This window comes from Muscardinus avellanarius, assembly GCF_963383645.1.
Source record: "Muscardinus avellanarius genome assembly, chromosome: 9".
In the NCBI taxonomy this organism is placed as follows: domain Eukaryota; kingdom Metazoa; phylum Chordata; class Mammalia; order Rodentia; family Gliridae; genus Muscardinus; species Muscardinus avellanarius.
Window position 1 is genome coordinate 81,723,641 of NC_137795.1, and position 26,919 is coordinate 81,750,559.

A 26,919-nucleotide genomic window follows, 5' to 3' on the forward strand; every position below is an offset into this window, starting at 1 on the left:
AGGTAAATGAATGATACTTAGAAAACTTGGACTCAAACTTTTTCTAAAAATTGCTTTAAGCTTTCAATATAGAAATAAATACATTGGAAAAAGCACTGCCCTACGTCTTGATCTTGGCAGTGACTCCACTGGGGATCCCTGGCCAATTATTCAGCCTTTCTATGGAGACTAGTTTTATGACCTGAGGCCTAGCTATAAAATCCCATCAATTATGTAATCTCTCGGGGGAACGGCAGAATGATGCTTGAAATGTGCTGGATCGGTGGCCAGCCTCAATTGGATGGTTAAAGATGCTGAAATACAGCACAAATTCTACATGATATGCCCACCATGTGCAAACCAAGTTCTCTGGCTCCAAGCCCAGTACTATTTTACCAGGCTCCACTGCCTACATACTTTTTCTTTTCTTTTCTTTTTTGACATATGTAATCTGTGGGTAGAAAACCTGCTACTCAAAGAGAGCTTGATCTCTTCTTTCTTTAAGGAAGTAGAGTAGGTGTCCAAAGATAATCTGTGGGCTGGGTATTGCAAAAGAACTCTTGCTCTATTATTTAGAATCAAACTTTGGGGTCTTCTTTAGTCTAGCAAGGTAAAAAAGGGAGGATGATTTAAAATACCTATACATTTTTTAAATCCATGTACTTTATTACATACCAGTAAAACAGGACTTCTTGTACAAAGAAAAAATAAAAAAAAATAATGGATTAACAATGGCTCACCATTAGCACTAATGCAAAAAAAAAAAAAAAGAAAGAAAGAAAATGAGTAGCAATGTTAAAGATCAGGTTTTGTTGAGTATCTCAACGTAGGAAACCATCTGGACCAGTGGCAAGCAGTATGTGCAGACAGACCTGTGGTTATCACTGTGTCATCTGACACTTCAACAAGCAGCATTTGAATATTAAAAACAGAAGATGCTGGTTATAAGAAAAAGCTTTCTTATAAGTAAAGTGCTCTTAGCACTTTACTATGATGGAAATCTTTCTCTGAACTGCCTAATGCAGTAGCCATGAGACACATGTGGCTACTGAGTACTTGAAATATGACATCTGTGACTAAGAAACTGAGCTTTTAGTTAATTTGAATGAATCAACTTTTTCCCTAGTATTTAAGAATCAAATTAAATAGTTATATGCATGTGGCAGCTACCAAATAGGACTAAATTCTCTAGAACTTAAAAGTTCCTCACCTCTAACAGGAGGCTGAATAAGTAAGCGCTTGTGTTTTTTATTCATTCTCTAATGTATAATTCAGTAACTCTAAGATTCCTTAAATGCATGGGGGGAAATTATATAATGATGATTGAATTCACTTTACTTGAGTAAAAGTATGTCCAGTACATCTATAGATCTTTTCAATTCAGGCGCCACTGGCTATAATTCAACAAACAACACATCTTATGGTTCCCACTCAACACATACTTACACATTATCTTCCAGGCAGATTTTGGGTCCCACCACATTGGCTGCTCCACTTGCCATTTTGAAAGCAAAATGTTTTTCAGGGCAGGCTTTTGAAATGCCACATTTATATCTGGGAGGCTTCGTAGCTTTGGGGGAAGAAACATTTTTTTTTAAGAAAACAAGCGAACAGATTCTATAATTGGTTTGTTTTGCATCTCAAACCAGAACAGGCATTATGTAAAACATTAAGATATAATTTAAAACATATGCTAGAATATTTTTCCCCTGAAGATTTCAAAGAAACTGAAAAAGTAATAAAATTAAGAAAAAAAAGCCTGAACCTCCTGGGAACAAGCTAATAATTGATAAAAGTAGATCAAGTAATAATGATCTTGATGAGTGTAAATATATCTCATCTAATTATTCTTGGGTTGATCTTTAAATTTCAGGATGTAGGAGATTTTAAGTCTTTAAAACTTTGCATTTTCAGTCCACATAAAAAAATCAGTTACCTCCAAGGATCATTAAAAAGCCTAATGCCCCATGTCCCATATTCTAGTTCTAACTAGGAATTCTCTTTTTACTTCTCCATCACTTTCTGAATGTATAATACTGGAGCTGAAAAGCACGAATGGAACAAAATACCCAGTATGAATAAGTACCAAGAATACTGAGTTGTCTAATCAAACAGGTTCCTTGTAACTTCAAAAATCAATTTCTAAATCAGTTTTACATGTACAGAACACATATTGCTTGAATATAAGCTTTCATGAGCCTAAAATAATACAAAATAAACTGTTTGTAAAATACTGACATAAAATACTTACAACGTGCAGCTGTGTCCAACGCTGACCTTGCTAAGAAAATAAAAACCTTGGTTAGAAAGAATAACCCTAAAGCTGGGCTTGATGGCACACACTTGTAATCCTAGTACTTGGGAGGCTGAGACAGGAGGATCACAGGTTCAAAGCCAACCTCAGCTACTTGTGAGGCCCTCTGCAACTTAGTGAGACTCTGTTTCAAAATAAATAAATAAATAAATAAATAAATAAATAAATAAATAAATATGGGAGTAGGGGTGGAGCTTGGAGGTAGAATGCCCGAGTTCAATCCTTAGTACTATAAAAAAAAACCCTAAACATATCAAGTATTTATACAGCATCTAACAGCCCTATAAAAATAGAGCAGTATAATAAATTCTCACTTCAGAGAAAGTAACTTTATACTATAAAATTCATTATAAACAATTATGTAGAGGCATCACAGAGAGCAGTGTTTTATTACCAATAGAACATTCTATTTTTAACTTCACATTTTGTCTTTAGTTTTATTTTTATAACTTTAAATCGGAATCAGAGCATTACTCCACAAACTTACCTTTAAATGTCTATAAATAAATACATGGCAAATATGATGATGTTTAAGAGCTGCTACTGCTGTACAATGTTGAGTGCATATGCATATAAAAGCCCAGAGAACACATAAACCTATTTTGGTGGTTAGATTAAAAGACTGGGAAGTGGAAAGGAAGGGCATGATGAGTGGTGGGAGCTTTATTTTCTCTAAAATAGAAATGTACTTGGTAAAATAAATAAATAAGGTCACTACTCATAGTTTCATAATTCACCAGTTCAAGGAAGCCAAAATATCAAACCTTAACTATAACACAGTAGATTTCAACCTAGCCATCTATCACAATTACATGTAGAGCTTTCTGAAAGCACCAGCATTTGATCCCAGCCCAGGAAATTATACCTCTGATCATCAGAGTATTGTGGACAGCCATTTCCTGACTTGGCTAGTAAATATGCAGTGTGATAAATGTTAGCCAGCTGTCTGACTATAAATAGTGGCTTATTTTTTACTTCTGTACTATTTTAGATAATTGTGAATTTCCTGTAAGCCCAATATTCAAACAGGGGAACAAGTCAAAGCTGAAAGACAGTATCTTAAATGTTTAAGAAAAGACAAATGACCAAGTAAGAAAAGCCTCATTGATGCAAATGAACTACTCAATAGACTATTACCATTAAAGTAATAAAAATAATGTAATAACTTGGGATTAGTTAATGCATGTAATAAAGTTGAAAGCAAATTTTATCCACATAACTTTTAAATGCTAAAATTATTCACATGATAAGGACAGAGTCTTGAAGAAAAAAAATAAAAAGCTGTTTAATTTTGGTGCTGAGATTACTGGGACTTATTCTTTCAACTGTTTTAACTATGTCATTTTTTTCTTCATTACACCATGGGAAGGAAAAGAAATTACGAGATTGGGACCAAGGCTTTTATTCCTCTGAATGAGAAAACTAGGACAAAGCTGAGTAGCACAAGGCCGAGCATTCTCAACGCTTTCCATCCTGAGCAAATGTATAACCTCAGCTCAGGCTAAGATTCTGAGAGGAGTCTTGTTAAATCTTGACTATGTGACCCGTGGTAGTGAAGCACAGGAAGAAGGTGGGGTCAGAGCAGGGTTATGATTGCTTGGCTTGTTCACAGATGCCAGGCACCCTGTCAAACAGTTTCATAGAATCTATTGATCTTTTCATCATCTATATTTTAGAGGTAAATATACTGAGGGAAGAGGCGTGCTGATTTGATTTGTTACAGGTCATAATCAGTAGTTCTCAGAACTAGTTTTTGTGTGTATGTGGAACTGGGGATGGAGCCCAAGGCCATTCTACCTCCAAGCTACACTCCCAACCCTATTTTTTTATTCTTCATTTTGAAACAAAGTCTTACTAAGCTGTGGAGGGCCTCAATAAGTAACTGAGGCTGGCCACGAACCTGTGAGCCTTCTTTCTCTGTCTCTCAAGTACAGAGATGATTCTGGCAGTAATGAGACAGGCAGGTAGCAAAGGTGAGAAAGAGACAAAGGGGCGTTACCGTGGTATTTATAAAAACAATGAGATCACAGATGAATGCATCAACCAGGAAGGATATGGGGAGAGACACAAGCAGATTCCTGGTGCGGAGTCACAGCTGTGTGAGGGACGGTGCCACACTGGGGCCCCACCAGCCTCTTCCCTCCCCCCTGAAAACAGTGGGCCTTTCCCCATATAACCGATTTGTACCACTGGTCATTTTGCCACTCTTCTTTCAGGGATCCTTCTTGTCCGTTCAATCTCTTTTCACTGATTTGTCATTCAACCTATTTTTCCTCAAGGTCTACAGATAAGTGAAGATCTTTAAAAAAGGAAAATGTGCAACTTGCTTCTCTATTACGCTCCGACTCCATAATTGTCTTTCCTTACCATCAACATTCTTAAAGAAATTAGCTATGCATTTTGCTTCAAGAGCAACACCGAACAAGTCCTCAACGCCTTGAATGTGGTTTCTGTCTCATCATTCAACCGAAACCAGCTGCGCTCTCAAAGGCTACCACGAGTAAAATCCAGTCTCACTACACTTAGCAATAACCACTTTAAGCAGAATCCTGGATACTTCATTTTTGGTTTTGGGGGGTGTACTGGAGATGGAACCCAGAGGCTTTCTACCCCTAGTAGGCTACACTCCCAGACCTAACTTTTTATATTTTATTTGGAAACAGGGTCTCACTATGTTGCTGAGTGCCTCACTAAGTAGCTGAGGCTGGCTTTGAACCTTCACAATCCTCTTGTCTCAGCCTTTCAAGTGCTGGGATTACAGGCGTGCACCACCACGCCTGGCCTGGTTACTTCATTTTAAGATAGGTGCTGAGAGCTGAAAAACAGGTTCAGGAAAAAATGATCAGTGTATCAGAAGGAATGACTGAAAGGGAGGGTTCCACTACTTGTAAAAATGAAAATGTGGCCGGGCATTGGTGGCGCATGCTTGTAATCCCAGCATTTTGGAGGCGGAAACCGGAGGAGAGAGGTTCAAGGACAACCTCAGCTACTTAGTGCGGCCCTTTGCAACTCAGACCCTGTTTCAAAATAAAGAATAAAAAATAGGGCTGAGGGTGTAGCTGGAAATAGAATGCCCCTGGGTTCCATCCCCAGTACACACACACACACACACACACACACACACACACACACACACAGAGAGAGAGAGAAAATGTGTAAGAAAGAGGTCTATAAAGCATGAACACAATCCATCTGAGAGATCGATAATATAGAAGAGAACTCCAGCAGGCAGAAGAAAGACAGGGTATTGGAATTACTTGGCAGTACAAAAGGCGGAATTCACTGCAACACAAAGAAGCACTTTTAAGTAGTCACGGTAAGAAAACATTTGTAGAGATATTGAAAACCACATGTCAGAACTGTCTATAGCCCTGAGATTCAGAATCTAGGCATCCACCTGGCAGCTTATTAAAAACGCAGAGTCTAGGTCGCATCCCAGGACCTGCTCAGAACGTGCGAGATTTTGACATGAAAGTTGAGAAGCACAGGTTTAAGGGAATCTTGTGGTTAGGTAAATGGAAGAGAAAGTAAAGCTGGTCTTGGAGTCCTATCCAAATGTCAGTTTAGGAAAGGCAAAGCTGACTTATCCAGAGATCTCAATATTTCTCTCATTTGATTTTGCCTTGCAGGTTAAAATGATTCCAGATTTCACTGCTTCCATGATTAATATTTTTAATTTGACACCACAGCCAAAACTTACTCAATGTAAGTACAAAGATCTATGAATAATATCAATATCAATAGCTTCTCTAATATAAAATATTGAAGAAGCCCGGCATGGTGGCACACAATTGTAATTCCAGCTTTGGGAGGCTGAGACTGGAGCATTGTGGTTCGTGAACAGCCTCAGCTACTTACTGAGGCTCTTTGCAACTTGGTGAGACCCTGTTTCAAAATAAAAAATAAAAAAAATAGGGCTGACGGTGTAGCTTAGAGTGGAATGCCCCTGGGTTGCATCCCCATTACTGGGGGAAAAAAAAAAAAACAAAAAACTGAAGGCCTGTAGTCTCCAAAAGGATACAGAATTGATTTTATATAGGGCCTTAGTAAAATATAAATATTTTCCATTTTAATAATGCAAATATTAACCTTTATTCTTTATTCTCATGATACTTATAGAATATAAATGTGCACTTGGTACTTAATTCACTAGGAGACTGAATAAGATATACAAATACCTAAAATAATATTAAATATAACTGGCTCCTATAAAAATATTTCAAACGTTGCCGGGCGTGGTGGCGCACGCTTGTAATCCCCGCACTTGGGAGGTGGAAACAGGAGGATCACGCAGGTACGAAGCCAGCCTCGCTGGCTTAAGAGACCCTGTTTCCAAATAAAAAATATAAAATAGAGCTGGGTGTGGTGGCGCACACTTGTAATCCCAGTGCTTGGGAGGTTGAGACAGGAGGCTCACACAGGTTCGAAGCCAGCCTCAGCTACTTAGTGAGGCTCTCAGCAACTTAGTGAGACCCTGTTTCCAAATAAAATATAAAATAGGTCTGGGAGTATAGCCTAGAGGTTGAAAACCCCTGGGTTCCAAAAAAAAAAAAAAATGTAAATTAGGTCTGGGAGTGTAGCCCGGAGGTAGAAGGTTCCATCCCCAGTACCACCAAAAAAACAAAACAAGACAACAACAACAACAAATATATATATTTCAAACATTAATTTATTAAATAAACTTAAAGATTTTGTTAAAAACTGAGATAAAGTACTATATGCTGGTTTAAAAATGCCACAGAAGAAAAAAAAGGGTAAGAAAGTAAGATGAATTTCAATGACTGAAATTAAAATGCATTATCATGACTCCTAATCGCTTGGTAACTGAGAGCTATTTGGGTTCAAGTTTTCTAGCAGCCAATTCAAATGGAGAAATGACTTAAGCTTCGGGGTGTTATTTATCTTCTAAAATTTGCGCTTAAAAGTCAGGATGAATGCCTCTAAGCATGTATAAAACAGATTCATTAAATATGTTCAAAATGTTAAACAGAAGACTCATTCTTCATACTGAATTAATTCTCACACTTCTTATTATATATTTTAGAATATGCTTCTGAATCACATTTACTGATATAATAATTCCTCTCCTAAACAGAAGACTGAACAGCAGTGACTCAACATTGAAAACTGATAAAACTTTAGACACCAACATCCAAAATTAGGCTTTAAAAAGGAAAAAAAAAATAAAACTTACCAAATAAATTTCCTAAACTTGTATCCATTTTTATTTCAAATACTTGAGAAATAACATAAAATGTCAGTAAAAACACTGCCACAGCTACCACCAACTTTGCAGCACCTGGATAAAAACAGAAATGATCAGCTTGAGTTGAGTCTATAGAACTGTTATTGCACATTTACATGGAAAATGTAAACTTCTAATAAAATAATTTTGACTTTTTAATTGCTGGATCTTAAATTTTACTTGAGTTAACAATAAAAACTATACAAAATACCTATCAGGATAAAGAATCTTCCCAGTTAAGGAATTCTCAGGCAAGATAGGAAAGAAAAACTAAATAGCAAAGAAAGTTGAGCCTCTTAACCTTCAGACTTCAGAGACATGTTACTAGCTTATTCAGGGGCAATACTGATGTGTACAATCTCCATTCCCCTCTCCTATTAATGGTTTAATCTGTGATGATATAAAAGAGGTAAATGGAATCAGCAGTAATCTCACTATCCTTAAAGAAAAAAAAAAAAGGTCCAGAACTGAGGTGATCTCCTAAGGCTACAGATAAATCAGTGCAGCGAACAATCCCGCCAAAACAAGACTGCTCAACCCCCTTGCCAAGATTTAAATGAAAACATTAAAAAAAAAAAAATCCCTGTCATCAGTGTGGGCTAACTGCATTAAAAGTGTCACAGCTAATGAAACACCACCACCAAGTATATTGGCTGATGCATTTCTGATCCTTTTCAAACATGTTGTACAGGGATGTCATGGAAGCACTAGACCTAGAAATACCAAGGCCAGCATATCCACCAAGCAAGGAGTTCTCGGGTGAAATCTAACAGGTTTAATGTCCTATCACCAACCAAAAATTCTCGTGGAGTTACCTAAATCCTTGTGACAGGGCAAACGAGGTCTTCCAACCTCATGCTTACTGCGTAGTTTAAAACAGGTCACATGCGTCACATAGCATGGCTATATGGTAAGCTCCTCATCTTATATACCTTTTTTACCTTTAATCATGTCTGAGTATCTTACAAATAGTCATCAATGTCATTACTGTTTAATACGAGGCAGTCGTCGTCCTTTTTCTGCACTGCTAGCCAAATCTAGGAAAGGAAATGGAAAATGACAGCAAAGAAGTGTCTTCACCTTCAGAGACATGCTATCGGCTTACTCAGGGACAGAGTAAGTGTGTGTCTACACAATCCTTTCCTTCCAATGGTTTAATTTGCAATGATATAAAAGAGGTAGATAGGAATGGCTGTCGCTTCAAGTTCCTTAAGAAAGAAAGGCCCACAGGTGAGGTAATCACTCAGCATTACAGATAAATTAGTGGTAGTGCCAAAAACCAGAATCCAGGGATCCTAATAAACCCTAGTGGTTTGTATAGTACTGCACTAAGAATTACCACATTTTTCTGAAAGAAAAAACAAACAAACAAAACACCAACTTCAATATACTGAGTAAAGAAGAATTTTTTTAAGTCTTTTTTTGGTGGTACTAGGAATGGAACCCAGGGGCATTCTACCTCCGAGCCACACCCCCAGCCCTTATTTTTTATTCTTTATATTGAAAGAGGGTCACTGAGTTGCAAAGGACCTAGGTAGCTGAGGCTGTCCGCGAACTGCGATCCCCATCTCAGCCTCCCAAATGCTAGAATTACAAGTGTGTGTCACCATGCCCGGCTAAGCCTTTCATTTTAACCTCATACACCTAAAAAGAACAGACTTATCCTGAGAGGGGAGAGAAAAGAGAAAGCTGATGTCACAAATGTGCATAATGCCGAGAAGCAGCAGCTTCTCAGAGCCTACTTACTCCAATTTCTAGGGGGCAAATGAAAAGTCTCTGTACCTTTCTCTCAATTTTGCTGTGAGCCTAAAATTGTTCTAAAAAAATAAAGTTACAAAAACACACCATTGATATGACAATAAAGGGGTAACAAGGAAGCCAAAGTACTAATCGAATCTATCCCTGTTTCTTCCATTTCCTACCTTCTCCCCCTCCAAAAACTGCTCCTGTTTTTAAGAGTAACTGCAAGCTACCTACATTTTTACTGCATGCGAGAGAAAGAAATGCCAGTAGGCTTTGAACTCCTTCCCCTCAGGATCTAGCCGAGTCCCTCATACATATTAATACTTTCAACAAATGTCTGTTGAATAGGTGAGTGATGGCAGGTGGCACACTCTTTCTTAATCATTTAAGACCAACAGCTAGAAGATTACATTTCACATGACAGTCTTACCACTGTATTTTCTAGCATTTATCGACATGTACATTATTTGTCAGAATCAGAGAAATGGACTAGATGACAAAGTTAATTTCAACTAGAGTGAATTTAGATTTATGTGCAAAAAAGAGAAACTTGCTTTATTTCAAATCACCGAGCTTAAAGAATGAACTATTTTTTTTAAACAATGAACTTTAAAAATCATCTGGAGACATGTAATCATAAACTTCCACTGTTAAAGACTGAAATATTATAATTATTAAAATATCAAATTTATAACACGAAAGTTCTAGACTAAATTTTACACAAAGCCAAACCTGAGCCTACACTAAAATAACTATATATGAATACTTTATAAAGTACTAAATATTAAAATACATATAATACCACTTACTGAGTACATACTATAGAGCTAAAGGTTAATATATATATATATGTGTACAAATGCATATATATGTACATATGCATTACCCCATTTGCACAGTTTTTCAAAATACTACTTTCATTTAACAAAATACTACTTTCATTTAACAAAGAAAATGAAGTCAAAATTTTAGATTACTTTTCTAAGGACATATAATTGGTCAGTGGCAGCACTGAGTCTTAAACTAAGAACTATTTTCTTATATTGGACCATCAGAAGACCTAGGAAGAAATAAAAGTTCTAAGGAAGAAAAAAGTTAAAAGTAGAGAGACTAGCAGAGTCTCCGTAAGGGCAGTGTTCTGGAACTTTTGTTACTGAAAGTCTCCTCTACAGCGGGCTCATGTCCTGAATCAGCAGCCAATCCTGGACATGGAGGGGCCTAACTTTATCACAGAGCAGTTCCCACTGCCTTGACTTTGCAGGAGATTCCCTCTTGCTTCTAGCCATGGACAATACTATGTGTGCTCTTATTTTTCACCAATCAAAAAGCATAAACTTCAGATATAAGAATAATGGTCATATGGATATTTCAAAGCAACCAGATAAGATTTTAAATCAGAAAAGATTGAAGAAGGCAATTTACATCTCCAAAAAAGATGGCAGGGGAGAAAAGGAAAACACATCAATGGACATGATGTACACACACAAACTTACCAAAGTCAATCACTATGCTAAGCACGGAAGGAGAGAGAATAGGGCAGGAACTGGGGAAGGGCTCATGAGTGCTGTGTGCATGTTTGTCTCTATCACCCTGAACTTCATCAAGATGGATGATTAAATGCATCAATAAAAAAAAGAGATTGATCAGTTAAAAGTAATAAGCTAACAGCTAATGTTCCTTACTTGTTCACTAAAGGCAGTTCCCTTAGGGCCTATACTAGGAACAGTGCCAAACATAAAACAAGCACTCAGTGAATAATTAGCCATCAATTAAGTTGAGCATTAATTGTCAGAATCAAGAGAAATGGAACAGATGACAAAGTTTATTTCAACGAGAATCAATTTAGAATTATGAACAAAAGAAAAGTTTGCTTTGTTTCAATTCACCGGGTTTAAGTATTAGACTTTATAATCATCTGAAAATGTGATAATAATAGTACAGCTATACTCAAAGATCATAAAAAAAGACACTGCAACATGTTTTTTTTAAAACTACAAGCACATCTTTGGTTTCTGAGAATATTTTCTCCAGCAATTTTCCAACTACTTAAAAAATAAATGCTCTTTTTTTTTTTTTAATTTCAGGGATGCTTTGTAATTTCATGGCAAAGAGATCCAGGTCTTCAAATTTCTAAATAAAACATTTGTAACACCCTCCAGTGATCTTTAATAATCATGTTGTCTAATCAACTGTGCCCGATTCTACCCAATTATGACCAAACTATGAAGACTGGTTTGTTCACGCTCTGACTTTAGGTACTTCTAAGAGATGCATCTGCAGAAAAATATTTGGTTCAGTGGTGAGAAGATGATAATTACAAGACCAATTATCTTGATTCTGAGAAATTACAAGGTATTTTTTTGGACTGGATGCACATTAGAAATTCCTTTGTAAAAGGTATATTTCTTCTAGGGCTTTGGCTGGAGGAAGAGTAGGAAGAAAACACTCACTTTACAGATAGGAGAGGATATTGAGGTATTTTTGTCTTTTTTTATTTAAAGATAGCTGCCTTAATACTATAAATAATTAGTCATATTTTTCAATTTCTGTAATATGCTGCTTTAGGAACAGATTGTTCTTACACATAACTTTATGCTACCTGAACTTGAACTAACAAATAATGAGCAAAAACCTATTCTATTAAATTCTTCACATATACTGATTTTAATTTTACACAGGAGAGATTTAAACTTTGAAAATTTAGAATTTCTTTTTTTCGACAGAGCAGAACTTGGCAAAACAAAAAATCAGCTTCTCCAGGTTGTCAAATCTATCTTTCTATCTTTCTTTCTTTCTTTCTTTCTTTCTTTCTTTCTTTCTTTCTTTCTTTCTTTTTGCGGAGAGCTTCACTAAGTTGGTGAGGCTGGCTTCAAACCTGCTATCCACCTGTCTCAGCCTCTACCACCACACCATCATGCCAGGCTAAAATCATTTTTGATATGAACATTTTACATACAGTATTAGGAAACAAGCTTAAGGTATTAACAACAAAAACCCTAAAACCGTAACTTAGAATATATAGCATAGCCGAGCGTGGTGGCACACGCTTGTAATCCGCATGCTTGGGAGGCAGAGACAGGAGGATCGCGCAGGTTCGAAGCCAGCCGCGTGTGCTGGCTTAGGAGACCCTGTTTCCAAATAAAAATGTAAAAATAGGTCTGGGAATGTAGCCCGGAGGTAGAAGGGCTTCCAGGAACCCCAGTACCACCAAAAAAAAAAAAAAAAAAAAAAAAAAAGAATATATAGCATAATTCTCACAAAAGAATTATGTCCAATTTTTGGTCTATAAAAATTGATCTAATTCTTACTAAATGTCCAACTCCCGATTTTTTGACTCTCTAAAACAAAAGGCTAAATAATGACTTAGTTTATTTTAGCTTTGTACTCAATATAAAGACACATCATTTACTTCCACCTGTAGTCACCACTAAACAAAGAGGTTACAGAAAAAGCAAAATCATTTCTGCTGGATTGAGTATCTTACCTGCTACCCTCATGTTTAATTTTTCAGTCTATGGCACTTTTCATTAAACAAGCTCCTAAAATGAAAAGAAAAGGCAAACACCATTAACTCTAGAATGAACGCACTCCCTTAGATTTAGCTTGATTTGTACATCTGCATTAAACTAATTAAACGAATGTGATGACATTTCAAAGTATTCTACCAACATTGACAGTCGATGAAAACACTCTTGGTCACTTGGCCTGACTCCTCCCACTGGACCACAAAACCTCCAGAGTGGTCTATGTCACACACTGCTGCCTGTCAGCTCTCCATGGAATGAGCACCTGCCATTAAGCTTATGACTAGACAATACGTTTTATTATTCTCAGAGATTATGCATCTATAAGGAACTTCTGATGTTTATCATAAATCTTTAGTTTGAAGATAAGGTCCAGAAGCTAACTTACTAATCTAATCATGAACAAATTATTTGCAGAAATAATTTGCAAGAGTTTAGGTTGGCCAGGTTATGCCAGGTACATTGTGCCAGTTTTTTTTTGTTTTTTTTTTTTTGTTCACTGTATTGGAATATGAACATGCTACATATGTGGTCTTCTACTGGTACACATCCCTAGCCCCATCTTTGAGAAAAGGTCTTGAGAAAATGTGATTCACCCACTGCCTCAGCCTCCTAAGTGGCTGGGATTGCAGGAGCACACCACCGCACTCAGCTGCCACTTTATTTTTTATATGACATAATTCGGATGTCATTTATAATACATATTCATAGCAAAGTCTTATTTTAACCCCAGGGTTCTCTTCATGGTTTTCAATTTACATGTGCAAAATACTGTATTCAGAAGTACAGAACTGCAGTTTTAAGTACACTAGCCAATTGTCATTACTGACAGAATATAATGTTATATATCAAAAGAAATGCTGTTCTTTGATATAAATTACCATACACAAGAAACAGATGCTGTGAAAAATCTTTATGTGTAAATGTTTCCCTTCCAGGAAATAACTAAAGATTGATGAATTTATTTTTATTTGTGTGGGGAGAGGGCTAGAGATTAAACCCAAGGGCCCTCAACCTCCAAGGTACACCTCCAGCCCATTTATTTATTTAGTTTGTTTTTGAAACAGTGCCTCAAAACCTTGCTGAGAATCTTGCTACTTGCTGAGGCTATCCTTGAACCTGTGATCCTCCTGTCTATGCCTCCCAAGTACTGTGATTACAGGCGTGCGTCACCACACATGGCTAAGATAAGCAAATTTCTTTAAAAAAATGAGAAAGAAAGATGGGCATGGTGGCGCACATTTGTAATCCCAGCATTTGGAAGGCTGAGACAGGAGGATCACACAGGTTTGAAGCCAACCTCAGCTACTTAGGGAGGCCCTCTGCAACTTAGTGAGACAGACCCTGTTTAAAAAAATAAAGAATAAAAATAGGGCTGGGGGTGTAGCGTGGAGGTAGTATGCCCCTGGGTTCCATCCCCATTAACGCAAAAGGGGGGGGAGTAAATTAATTTAATAAGAAAGTCAATCTGGGTATGGTAGTGCATGCTTATAATCCCAGTACTTGGAAAGATAAGAAACGAGGATTGCAGGTTCCCTGCCGGCCTAGGCTACTTGGGCCTTCTGCAACTTAGTGAGACCCTCTTTCAAAATAAAGAATAAAGCCGGGTGTGGTGGTGCATGCTTGTAATCCCTGCGCTTGGGAAGCTGAGACAGGAGGATTGCACAGGTTTGAAGCCAGCCTCAGCTACTTAGTAAGGCTCTCAGCAATTTAGTGAGATCCTGTTTCCAAATAAAATATAAAATAGGTCTGGGAGTATAGCCCAGAGGTAGAAAAGCCCTGGGTTGCACCCCAGTACCACAAAAAAAAGAAAGAAAGAATGAATGAATGAATAGGGTTGGGGATGTATCTCAGAGGCAGAATGCCAAAGCCAGCCTCAGCTACTTAGTGAGGCTCTCAGCAACTTAGTGAGATCCTGTTTCCAAATAAAATATAAAATAGGTCTGGGAGTATAGCCCGGAGGTAGAAAGCCTCTGGGTTCCACCCCAGCACCATAATAAATAAATAAATAAAGAATAAAAAATAGGGCTGGGGATGTATCTCAGAGGCAGAATGCCCCCTGAGGTCAATCCATAATACCGGGGGAAAAAAGAAAGAAGGAAAGAAGGAAAGAAGAAAAGAAGAAAGAAAGAAAGAGAGAAAGAAAGAAAGAAAGAAAGAAAGACAGCCATGTCCCATTTTAGCTGGATAGCTTCCAGTCAACTCAATCTACTGTAAAGAAATGGAATTTAAAAGGATGTTGAGTGCTGAATCACATTAATCAGATATATATATACTATTCCTTTAGATATTATGATACACATTTATGTTTCAATATTGATGTCTAATCTAGTTATGCACAGAAAACATCAAATGAAAATAATGATCTATCCCTGAAAATGCATCTAAAGGAAGTGAGACATCTAGTTTTCCTTTTCACTGGAAAATCAGGGAATGGGCTGGGGTGGGGGTGGACGGCGCCCAAAGGCATCACATTCCTGTGCTGGCTCCTTTTTTACTGGACAATCTACTTTCCAAACCAAGAACAAAAAAAGCAACACTTGGACTGGGTTGATCATTATTAATTTCTTTTCCTTTGTTAGTAATCAAGAACCCCTTTTACATAAAGGAAAAGTCAACAGTTACATATCTATTAAAACTCCTTGGCCACAGGCTGGCAAAACATGAAAATGAAACAAAAGATGCTGAAGTAGCCAAATAGCATCACATAAAAGCAGTAGCAGAAAAAAAAAAAAAATCCTTGACTTTCCAAATGAAAATTCAAACAGGTTATAAATCCTCTTTCAGCCTCCAGCATAACTGAACCCTGCTTTCACAACAAACACACATGCCTTTCCTCCCAGGTAATATTCGAAAAATAACTTCACTCTTATCTGAGTGTGGCCTAGGAACATTTTTTAAAAATGTGATAAGCAGTTGGGGGCCAGACACCAGCTGTTCTGTTTTAGTTTCCATTACTTGCTGAGGCTACACCTGTAAAATGACAGTCAGGGCCTCCCATAACTGCTACCTGTTTGTACCTCCCAACATACCTGCTTCTAAACTACCACTACCAAGACCACACTAAGTAGCTACAATTTTCTAGCCGAATACAATTGCTTTCCAATTCCTTAGACTATTAACATTTAGTAAAACCTCATCAAGTCTCAGCCATAATACATCTTTAATTAGTTTGCTTAATTAATTCTCTGGCATCTTTAATTAATGATGCACAAGTGTAAGTCAGCAAAAAAGGAGTATTTTATATATATATGAGAGCAAATCATGGAACATGTTTATGATGTGCTAATTCTAAATCATTCCAGGCATATTCTTCAGAGAGCACTTGAAAACAAAGAAAATGTTTACATATAATAATCATAAAGAGGAAAAAGCAAAAATTTACTTGAAGTCTCAAGCCAAAACATCCACAATCAAATGGGGAAAGAATAGGTCCAGAGAACATGAACACAAAAAACAGTAAAGGGATAAAAAGGCCTCTGCTGGAAACCCAGAACTAGAGAAATAATCTTGCTTAAATATTCAGTAAAAGGTAGAGATATATAAATTAGAGCCTGCTACCAAACCAAATTTCTTTAACTGTTGGAAAGTATTCTCAGGCCAGAATAAAAAAGAAATAAAATGTTTTAAAACTTGAACAGTATACTTAGGAAATGCACTGGCTCTCAAAAACAAAGACCAAAAAAAAGTTTCAAATAAATAAGTGGGATCAGCTGAAAGTCAAATCAAGGACCACCAGGACGCCCTGAGAAGAGGCAGGGATGCAGAAGAGAGCCTAAGTCACAGCCATAGAGTGGCGCTCTGGACTCCTCTGTGTGCTTTATGATTTAAATATTTCCTTGAGCCCAACTGTGTAGTTTGGTCCAACTGAGCAAAGTTTTGTTATTCAAGTAGAATTAAGGCCACCATGTCTAAAAGGAGGTTCTGTCTTAGAATTCATTAAAGAACAACAGAAATAAAAGCCCAAGTCAAGAGACATTTCCAGTCTTTCCTTGAAAAGGGGTTTCTAGATCAGATGAATTACAAGAACTCCATTCTGTATCAGCAAAATAAGCCATGAAAACATTTACTAAGAGAGGGACACCTTGCCAGTCAATAAAAGCTAGGTAAAGTACACATACAGCGCTGCTATTCACACACATTGTTATTTTATATAATCTTCCACCCCACCCCCCATGGCAGTGGGTATTAGGGTGGAATTATAGATGAGGTCAAGGGATTTGTTTGAAGTCCTACAAGGGTAAGGAAGACACTCACAAGCAAACCCTCTTCCTTTTCACCCCAGCTGCTCACTGACATACTCAAGTCTGTTGACAAAATGCGATCGATATGGCTTTTGCAAATTGCTCTGGGAATTGCTGATCTCTGATGCAAACTAGTCACTCCGGAGATTTCACAGTTTGTCAAAATGACTAAGCTGGTGTGTGAGAGCCCTCCCAACTCAAGACAGAAATGATAAAAGAAAATAAAGCGTACAAAAACATTCACTGATAGAGTTAATACTAACAAACAAAAATCACTTAATTAAATCAGAAGGCAGTGTAGGGGTCACAAGGCTATAATCCCAATATTTGGAAGGCTGTTGTCAGGATTGCAGGTTCTAGGCCAACCTCAGGAACCCTCAGCAACATAGACAGACCTTGCTTCAAAATAAGAAAATAAAAAAGGGCTGGGGATGTAGGTCAGAAATGGCCCTGGGTTTGATCCCCAGTACAAAAGGAAAACAACAAGCAAACAAAACACCAGTGCAAGTTATACTCAACAAGTATAAACTATCATTTCATTCAATCAGCTGTAATTTGATTCTGGCTGAAAGACCATTTTAACTAAATCAACTAAGTTCAGATCATTCTAATTCGTGTCACCTGAAGCTTTTCAAGTAAAGAACCCCAAATGAGTCAAAGTGCAAAAAGACAGATGTAAAATATATTTAGGCCCAGTGAGATGGACTTTGTGTCAAAGCAACTGGGGCACAGGCTGCCTGTAGAGTTAAATAATATTCTATGTAGTCTATGGGCGTTTCTAGAAGACATAGGCATTTGAATCAGACTAGGTAAAGGAGACTGACCTTCTCAATGGGATGGCTTTCATCCAATCCACTGAGGACTGGATAGAGGAAGGAGAGCTGAGTAAAGTTGTGTGTTATTATAATTCCATCCATGATTCTTGACTCCTAATTCCCTTCCCAAGGTAGACCACAAAAACTAGAAATTCTCTTCCACAAAGCAAGCCACTGAAACCCCAATGTTCCTCAGCTTTTCTTGGAGCGAGCCAAAAAGAAATCTCTGATTGATTCTTTTCTAAAATTAAGTCCTAAGACTCTCCTCATTCCAGGGTAGTTCTGCCCCTTGTCCTGGAGGGACAACCTGGGGCTAGGGATTGGGGAGTGCTGCAGATCTGTTGAGAAGATTGCTGAGTTCTCCGCCCACTCTGCTAGCATTACAGCATTGCCTTTTGTCCAATCACGTTCTAACACGGCTGTCCCTGCTTCAGTCATGACTATCCAATGGAGTCTCCACAAAAACCCCGAAGGACCGCGTCTAAAGAGCTTCTAGATAACTGAACACAGAGGATCCTGAAGAGTGGTACACTCTGCACGTCTTCCCACATACCTTGCGCTATGCGCTTCTTCATCTGTTCCATCTGCGTTATCCTTTATTAATTAGAACAATAAACAGAGGTTTCCATGAGTTCTGTGAGCATCTCAAGTAAAGTGACTGAACCTGAGGAGGAGGTGTGAGGACTCTGGTTTAAGCCAGTTCATAAGAAGCACAGGTAAAACAAGCGGGGGCTAGGGACTGGGGAGTGAGCCCTCAACCTGTGAGATCTGACAGCATATCAGGTAGACAGTGTCAGACCTGATTTGGATTATAGGAACCCAGCTGGTGTCTGCTGCAGAACTGGTTACTTGTTTTCTGTGGGGAGGGAAAAAAAACAACAACTATGTTTTTTGGTGCACTGTACTTACACATCACAGTGAGGTTCAAAGTGAATTGAACATACATGCATACAACACTTGTATTTCCTTGCATCCCACCTCCCTAAGCTGACTGTGTATGGAAGTAAAGGGAAATGCAGTTTGTTGTTGTTGTTTTTTCCCCATTACTGGGGAATGAACCCAGGGGCATTCTACCTCTGAGCTACACCCCAAGCCATATTTTCCAGGGTCTCACTAAGTAGCTGAGGCTGGCCGCTAATCTGCAGTTCTCTGTCTCAGCCTTCCGGTACTGGTATTACAAGCGTGAGCCACCACAATGGGCCAGTTTGGGTTTTTCTAATAGGGGATGTGCTCTTTGATTGTCTTTTGGCTAAGAGAATGCCTTTGTATATGGGCACGAACCAAACCATTGGCTATGCTGGTTACTAGCTTGTCAACTTCAGATCCTACGTTTTTCAGCCTCTGTAACTGTGAAACAATCAATAAAGACATGAAAAACCATATACAAGTATATATAGTTTGTTATAAAGAACATGTATTGGCTGCTTCTCTGTAGAATCCAGACTAATACAGAGTTCCTTGAGATCAGAAGGTAGAAAATTAAACTTTTTTTCCCAGAGCAGATAAAGTTGAAAAAAAAAAGAGAAAATACTGAAATCAAAAGAATGCTGTAAGAGTCACTACTTACCCAGTTATATTTACAAACAAAAGCATCACATTAAAAACACTATTTGCAACCATTGCAGTTATGTAAGCAAAACAAGGCAAGCATTAGTAAAGTCTTTCTGCATGAAGGCCAAATGGTGGTATTTTTAGGCCTGGAGGACCATTACAGTCTCTATCACAAGTGCTATACTCCACAATTGCTGGAAAGCAGACACTGATGATATGAAAATGAATGGTCCAGCTGTGTTCTGAAAAGCTTTATTTATGGACACCAAAATTTGAACCCTGTAAAACTTACGTATGTTACAAAATTACTCTTTGTTTTGATTTTTCAACCTACTTAAAAATGTAAAAACCAATCTTGGCTTATGGGCTATGTATATTTAGGTCTCTGGGTCATAATATCCCAAACATTGAGAAAACAGAATTAAAATTATTATTTTTTTGTGGTGGTACTGGGGATGGAACCCTTCTACCTCCTGGCTACATTTCCCAGACCTATTTTATATTTTATTTGGAAACAGGGTCTCTTCAGCCAGCAAGGCTGGCTTCGAACCTGAGTGATCCTGATCCTCCTGTCTCCTGTCTCGCCTCCCAAGTGCCAGGATTACAAGTGTGTGGCACCACACCCGGCTAAAATTATTTTTTTTAATTTAAAATAAAATGAAAATCTTCCCTGACTATGCCCTAATAGTCTAATACTGTGTGTGTGTGTGTGTGTGTGTGTGTGTGTGTGTGTGTGTGTGTTACTGGGGATGGAACCCAGGGGCTTTTTAGCTTTGGGCTGCACTCTCAGACCTATTTAATATTTTATTTGGAAACAGGGTCTCAGTTGCAGAAAGCCTCACTGAGTAGCTGAGGCTAGCTTTGAACTTGCATAATCCTCCTATCTCAGCCTCCCAAGCACTGGGATTACAAGCATGTGCCACTACACCCCGCTTAGTTTAATACTTTTTTTGTTGGTGGTACTGAAGATGGAACTCAGAGGCTTTCTACCTCCAGTCTATACTCCCAGATCTATTTTATATTTTATTTGGAAACAGGGTCTCACTAAGTTGCTGAGAGCCTCACTAAGTAGCTGAGGCTGGCTTCAAATCTGTGCGATCCTCCTGTCTCAACCTCCCAAGTGCGGGGAATACAAGTGTGTGCCACCACGCCCGGCTAGTTTAATACTATTTGCACTACTTATAACTCCCATGGGGCCTCTATTGGTCCCCTGAAAGTATTATTATAGAAGTAGAACTGACCAAATAATCCTAAAATTTCAGCTCCATCAGACATTTTCACATCCCACTGTTCTACATAGGAGAGGTATTCTATGAGAAACAACAGAATGCAATGTTTTTTTTAAGAGAGGGGGGAATACTTTCCCTTCTTGTAGATGAAGCTACCCACCAACAGCAATGGCAGAAATAAGTCTAGATTCAGTAATGTTTCCAAGATATATTAAAAAATGGAAAGTTGTATTAAATCCCATTTTGTTAATTATAGGATTAAGTTAATGGGGAGAAGTTGACACTACTGTTATCTTCATGTAGGTGTTAATACGGAAACATTCTGTGATGGACTTTTAAAAAAAAGGGGGATTAACTGTGCATCTAACAATTGACTCCCATTTAGATTCCAAATATTTAGTTTTTAAAATCCTTTCCTTAGCCAGGCGTGGTAGTGCATGCCTGTAATCACAGTCCTTGGGAGGCTGACACAGGAGGATCGCAGGTTTGAAACCAGCCTCAGCAATCTGGTGAGGCTCTCAACAAGCTCGTGAGGCTGTGTTTCTAAATAAGAAATAAAACTGGGCTGCGGGTGTAGCATCGAGGTAGAATGCCTCTGGGTTTAGCCCTCAGTACCACAAAAAGAAAAAACTCTCCTTTGATGCTTTAATATAGTAATATGAATCGTTCCTATAGTACATATAGACTACTGTTAAGTAGCCTGTCTCATCCAAATGCCATCATACCAAGCTGTGTGTGCACACGTGTGCGCACACACAGACACACACAAAACCTGCTGCTCATCTGATTCTCCTGACAGTGAATGGAAAGGGTAACACTTCAGAAAACTTCTATCTGATCTACTGCAGCTTAGATTAAATTCTATTCTTCCAAGAATGAAACTAATAAATTATACCTATAATACCCTTTGCCTGCCTATTCGCAAACAGGTTATTGGAAGGTGCTGCGCTCAGTCAGGGAAGTACCACGCCTAAATCAACTCTGCCCCAAAGACTCTGTGGAGGGAGAAGTAGCCAAGCCAGACAGACCACACACACTGCTTCAGCGAACAGAAGTGTTGCAACATGAGTCAGCTCAATGTCCAGAATTCCATCCTACAGCCCCTGCAGTCTACATGAATAGGCTAGAGACACCCAGAGTGGTCTCTCCTTTTCAAAGTGTGAGATATCACGTTCTGAAATACTCCAGTGGATCCACAAGCACTTCACGATCCTCCAAAAATACTGAAAGGAATTAAAAACAAAATGGACCTGAGTTCTGCTTCCCTTTCCCTATAACTAACACAGCTAAGCAACTCTGTCCACCAGGGGAGGAACTCCAAAAGTAGGTGAGGATTTCTCTCAATTAACACCCATTCATCAGCAAAGAAAGATTTGTTCTAGCCTACAGACATTCTTCCTGGGCCCAACATGCCACCACAGCTTTTTTGAGTTGGCAGAATTCAGGTTTACTGTGACGCAGACGTGGTGCTGACCCTATCAACACGTCCTTCGACAACCCAGTACAGAGTATATACAGGCTGGCCTGTGGCTGGTGGGATCAGTGGCTTGCATTAATGACAGCAATGGACTCTGCAACAGAAAAAGAATAATAAAAAGGAAATGAGACGTGCCGCATCCGATGTTAATGTGACAGTAAGTAAAGATTTCAGTGGATCGTAAGACTTCTTCACTGAGCCACTAATGCATAGTACAGGACAGAAAGCAAGTGGAATGAAAATCATCTGGGGCCAAGCTCTCATTTATCACACCTCAGGACCACCCAGCCTGCACCTTTGTGTGCCTGTGGAACTGGAGATTAAGCCCTAGGGCGTTCTACCCCTCAGCCACACCCCATAGGCCTTAAAATATTTTTAAAGTTTGAAACAGGGTTTATCTAGGCTGCTGAGAGCCTCACTAAGTTGCTGAGAGCCCTCAAACCTAGGATCCTCCGGTCTCAGCTTCCCAATTACCAGGACTGGAGGCTTGTGTCACCACACCTGGCTAAAACTGCCCTTCAAAACAAAGTCACCCCTATAATCTTCATTATGAACTGACGTAAAGACACTTCATATAAACCCTTTTTTACAAGTATTTTACATGGTGAAAGATCTGAAGAAACATTGATTTTTTTAATTTCACATTCTATGCGACATAGTAATCCTTTAACATAATAAGGGCCCTTTGATTTTAAAAGGTACATTAACATGTCTAAACTCACGATAAAGTGTACAACCACATTTTTGTTCCTTAGTGCATATAAAACTATGGCATCATAGATTCAATGAGATATCCAATCAAGGTATAAGAAGCCCTAACTACAGTATTACTCTCATCATGGGTAACAGAATTACTCAAGTGCTTTTGAAATGCAAATCTGGGGGCCAACCACAGACCTGGAGAATCAGAATCCCTAGAATAGGGATTAAACTCAGGCACATCTAACAAACTCCTCAGGTGCTTCTCATTCATGCTCAGGTCTGAGAACTTCAGATAGAGAGGATACCAATCCAAACACACAAACAAGGTTATGGGGGGGGGGGGGAGTAAAGCCGATACAGGCCAAAAACAAAAAGTAAAACTCATGACAAGAATCTTCCTTCTTTTCTGAATACGGAAGACAATCAGCCTGTCTGCAGGCCAGATCTCCTGTGGAAGTAAAAGAGGGAGAGATAGGCAGCAAATAAATCTGGAGAAAATGTGGTGAAAAATAGAGCAGAAAAACTGTCTGAAATCGTTATAACACACTACTAGCTTCTAAATCATACAAATGTGTTCTTAGAGTTCTTCTTCCAAAGCAGAATTTTAATTAAAAAGTTATAATCCAGTTGAAGAAATAAAAGGGGGTGATTAGATTTCTATAACCCAGAGCACCAGCATACCCAAATAACATGAGAGAATCTGCCAAATGACATTTAGTTCTGCATGTTTCTTCAAGAATTCTACAATTGTTTCAGGAATTAAAATAAAAACTGCCTTCATCTGAGACTATACTATCTGGCGATGGATGGATGGATGGATGGATGGATGGATGGATGGATGGATGGGCAAAGAGAAACAGATATTATCAATCACAATGACAAAAACAACTGAATACATTTGAATTCTGTGTTAAACACTGTGATAAAGGATTCATCTCATAAATTACTATTGTGTGTGTGTGTGTGTGTGTGTGTGTGTGTGTGTGTTACTGAGGGTGGAGCCCAAAGGCTTTTCTACCTTTGGGCTATATTCCAAGACCTATTTTTATTTTTATTTTTTAATACTTTTTCTGTAAACAGGGTCTCACTAAGTTGCTGAGAGCCTTACTGGCTCTCAGTAGCTGAAGCTGGCTTTGAACCTGTGAGATCCTCCTGTCTCAGCCTCCCAAGCGCTGGGACTACAAGCATGCCCCACCAAGCCTCGTGTCATAAATTGTTCAAAAAAAAAAAAAAAACAGAGAAAAGGCCAGGTGTGGTACACATGCCTGTAACCCCAGTACTTGGGAGGCTGAGACAGGAGGACCAGAGGTTCACAAGGAGCCTCAGCAATTTATTAAGGCCCTCCACAACTTAGTGACACCCTGTCTCAAAATAAGATACTGCTGCAAGTGGAACTCAGAAGTAGAATTGCCCCAGGTTCAATCCCAGCACACGACACACACACACACACACACACACACACACACACACACACACACCACCACCACCAACAATAATAATGAAAACTTGGAGAAAGACAAATTTTCACATAATATAAACTATCTTTTATACCAGAATAGAAATTATAGGTTCCTATACTGTGTAAAAGTTCTCCTAGGCCGGGCGTGGTGGCATGCTTGTAATCCCCGCCCTTGGGAGGCGGAAACAGGAGGATTGCGCAGGTTCGAAGCCAGCCCCGCTGGCGTAAGGACCCTGTTTCAAAAATATAAAATAGGGCCGGGCGTGGTGGCGCATGCTTGTAATCCCCGCACTTGGGAGGCAGAGACAGGAGGATTGCGCAGGTTCTTAGGAGACCCTGTTTCCAAATAAAAATGTAAAAATAGGTCTGGGAGTGTAGCCCAGGGGTAGAAGGGCTTCCAGAAACCCTAGTACCACCACCAAAAAAAAAAAAAAAAAAAAAAAAAAATATATATATATATATATATATATATATATATATAGTAGGTTTAGCCCGGAGGTAGAACGGCTTCCAGGAACCCCAGTACCGCCACCAAAAAAAAAAAAAAAAAATTCTCCTGTACATCCACTTCACTATACCATCTTAATTTAAGTAGTCTGCAAAACTGGCATGAAAATGAATATACATAGTTCTGTTGGTCAAATCTTCTACTCAAAGAAATGAAGAAACAGAATGGCTGCCCAAGGGTGTTAGAGGAAAAGTGGTGTTAAAACCCTATTTCTATCACCCAAAGGCCTTAGATGAAGAGTAATGTTAACACCCTATTTCTACCACAAAACCCGAGGGCAGGTTAGCAGCCACCTGCGAGAAACACAAAGAAGCTTCTAATGTAAATGCTCCTGAAAACATATCAACTGAAACAATTAAATATTCATCTGCGTTGACCAACATCCTTCAAAACTCATTTATTAATCACTAACTACAGGTAATGAATGGTGTCCTTAGTCAAGTAGCACACCTGATACTATAATACTACCTTTAAAAGCCTTGTAGTACTAATGATAAAAATCAACTGAAACTGACTCCTTGCTAGAGATGCTCATATAACATTCTCACTAGCACCCACACACACTCACACACAAACCTACCTCCCCAGGGCCCATCAATGGATAAATAAACAAAATATGGTGTTGTAACCACTTGTGTGTGTGCCTTTTGTCTATGCAACTTGATTACCTGTGTTGGTAACTGTATACTACCATAGTCAAGGGACAGAATTACTTCACTGCCACAAGAAAATTCCACTTGGCCCTTTTATAATCAACATCCGCTTCATACGCATAGAGACTTAGAGATATTAGAATACTTTATTTCTTCCTCTCGCAGAAAATCAGCTGATTGCATTTTAGAAGCTGTATAAAAGAAAAATCACGAAAACTTTCAAATTTAAAAAACCTGGAAAATCACTCTTTCAGTCTCTCCAATCAGAATTAAGAAAATAAAAGCACTGCACAATGCTAAGTAATTTGATCAATGTCATTCATGAAGTAACTAAATGCAGAAATATTCCTTAAAAATCCAGATTATCAGATCCCAAAACTAGGAACTCATTTGGACTAAGTTTAGAACAAAAATTGCTACTGTTCTGAGTTCTGAGATGGATGGATTTTTGTGAGACATAAAACTAGTCTTGGTTTTTTGGGTTTTGCACTCTTCGGCTTTAAGAGTAGATATAAAAATGGTAGGGGGTAGGAGGAGGAGGGATTCACAGCCTTCAGGAAAATAAAGTAACTTTATAAGGCTGTCTTATTCATAATGTCCAGGACGCCTATAATTACTACCATGTGGCAGGCACTCTTAACATTTTTAAAAGATTACAAAAACATTTTTGAATAATGAGACTTACCATTTAAAATCTAAAATAAACAGGAAAAACATAAGTTTTTTTTAATGATCCCCACAGGCAACACTACTTCTTGCCATTTAAAAGTCTTAGTTCTTTGATCCTCTCTCCAATTACCTTTTTAATGTATCTTCAAAAATTATGGAAGACTAATCAGCAATCCTTAAGGTAGCGATCTATATTAAAACCTGATGATTATATAAAACATCCGTTAAGTGGGCCTTTAAGAAAAGACACAGATCAGGTTCCCCAAAATCCCACTGTACGGGGCTCCAGTTTCAAAGGGGCAGCAAAATAAGAGTGAGCACCAATGGACAAAAATGACTTTCAAAATAAACTTAATGGATGTTTTATTATCATCATAAATGCTCGGAGGTGGAATGCCCCTGGGTTCAATCTCCAGTACCAAAAATAAAAATGCTAGTCTTTAATGATTTGAGGAAACACTGTAAGCACCTGGAAACAAAGCTCCTAACACCTGTAAAAAACTGAAGAAAAAAGAAGACTTAATAGTAAACATCCAGAGACTGGCAGCCTCCAGAAAGAAGTAAATGAGATCCCCAAAACTTAACGCTGATTTGCCGATTCTGCCATTTCAACAAGAACAGCACTCGGTAAATGACTTTTATTTTCTCAGCTAAATAGAGATTTCTTAAAGTCTCTGAACGAGTTAACAGGAACGTGGCATAAAACCTGAAAAAAATGTGACCTCCAGCAAAGGTATTCAAAGGAACCAGGGGGCTGGGGATGTGATATCAGCCTGAACCTTTATTTAACTTCTCTGGGAGTTCCTA

General features: G+C 38.4%; 1 protein-coding gene across 1 annotated transcript in view; it reads right to left on the reverse strand.

The window, feature by feature from the left end:
• The window catches only part of FAM3C (FAM3 metabolism regulating signaling molecule C), a gene marked incomplete at both ends in the record, with an annotated part of 35,339 nt that extends 17,037 nt beyond the window's left edge, over positions 1–18,302 (reverse strand). The window contains 6 exons of the mRNA XM_080701214.1: positions 1,426–1,549; positions 2,231–2,260; positions 7,488–7,592; positions 8,333–8,400; positions 8,505–8,575; positions 18,249–18,302. Of these exons, the coding sequence (XP_080557340.1) occupies positions 1,426–1,549; positions 2,231–2,260; positions 7,488–7,592; positions 8,333–8,400; positions 8,505–8,575; positions 18,249–18,302 (452 nt within the window). The remainder of the gene's footprint in view (positions 1–1,425; positions 1,550–2,230; positions 2,261–7,487; positions 7,593–8,332; positions 8,401–8,504; positions 8,576–18,248) is intronic.
• Positions 18,303–26,919: the final 8,617 nt, after the last annotated feature.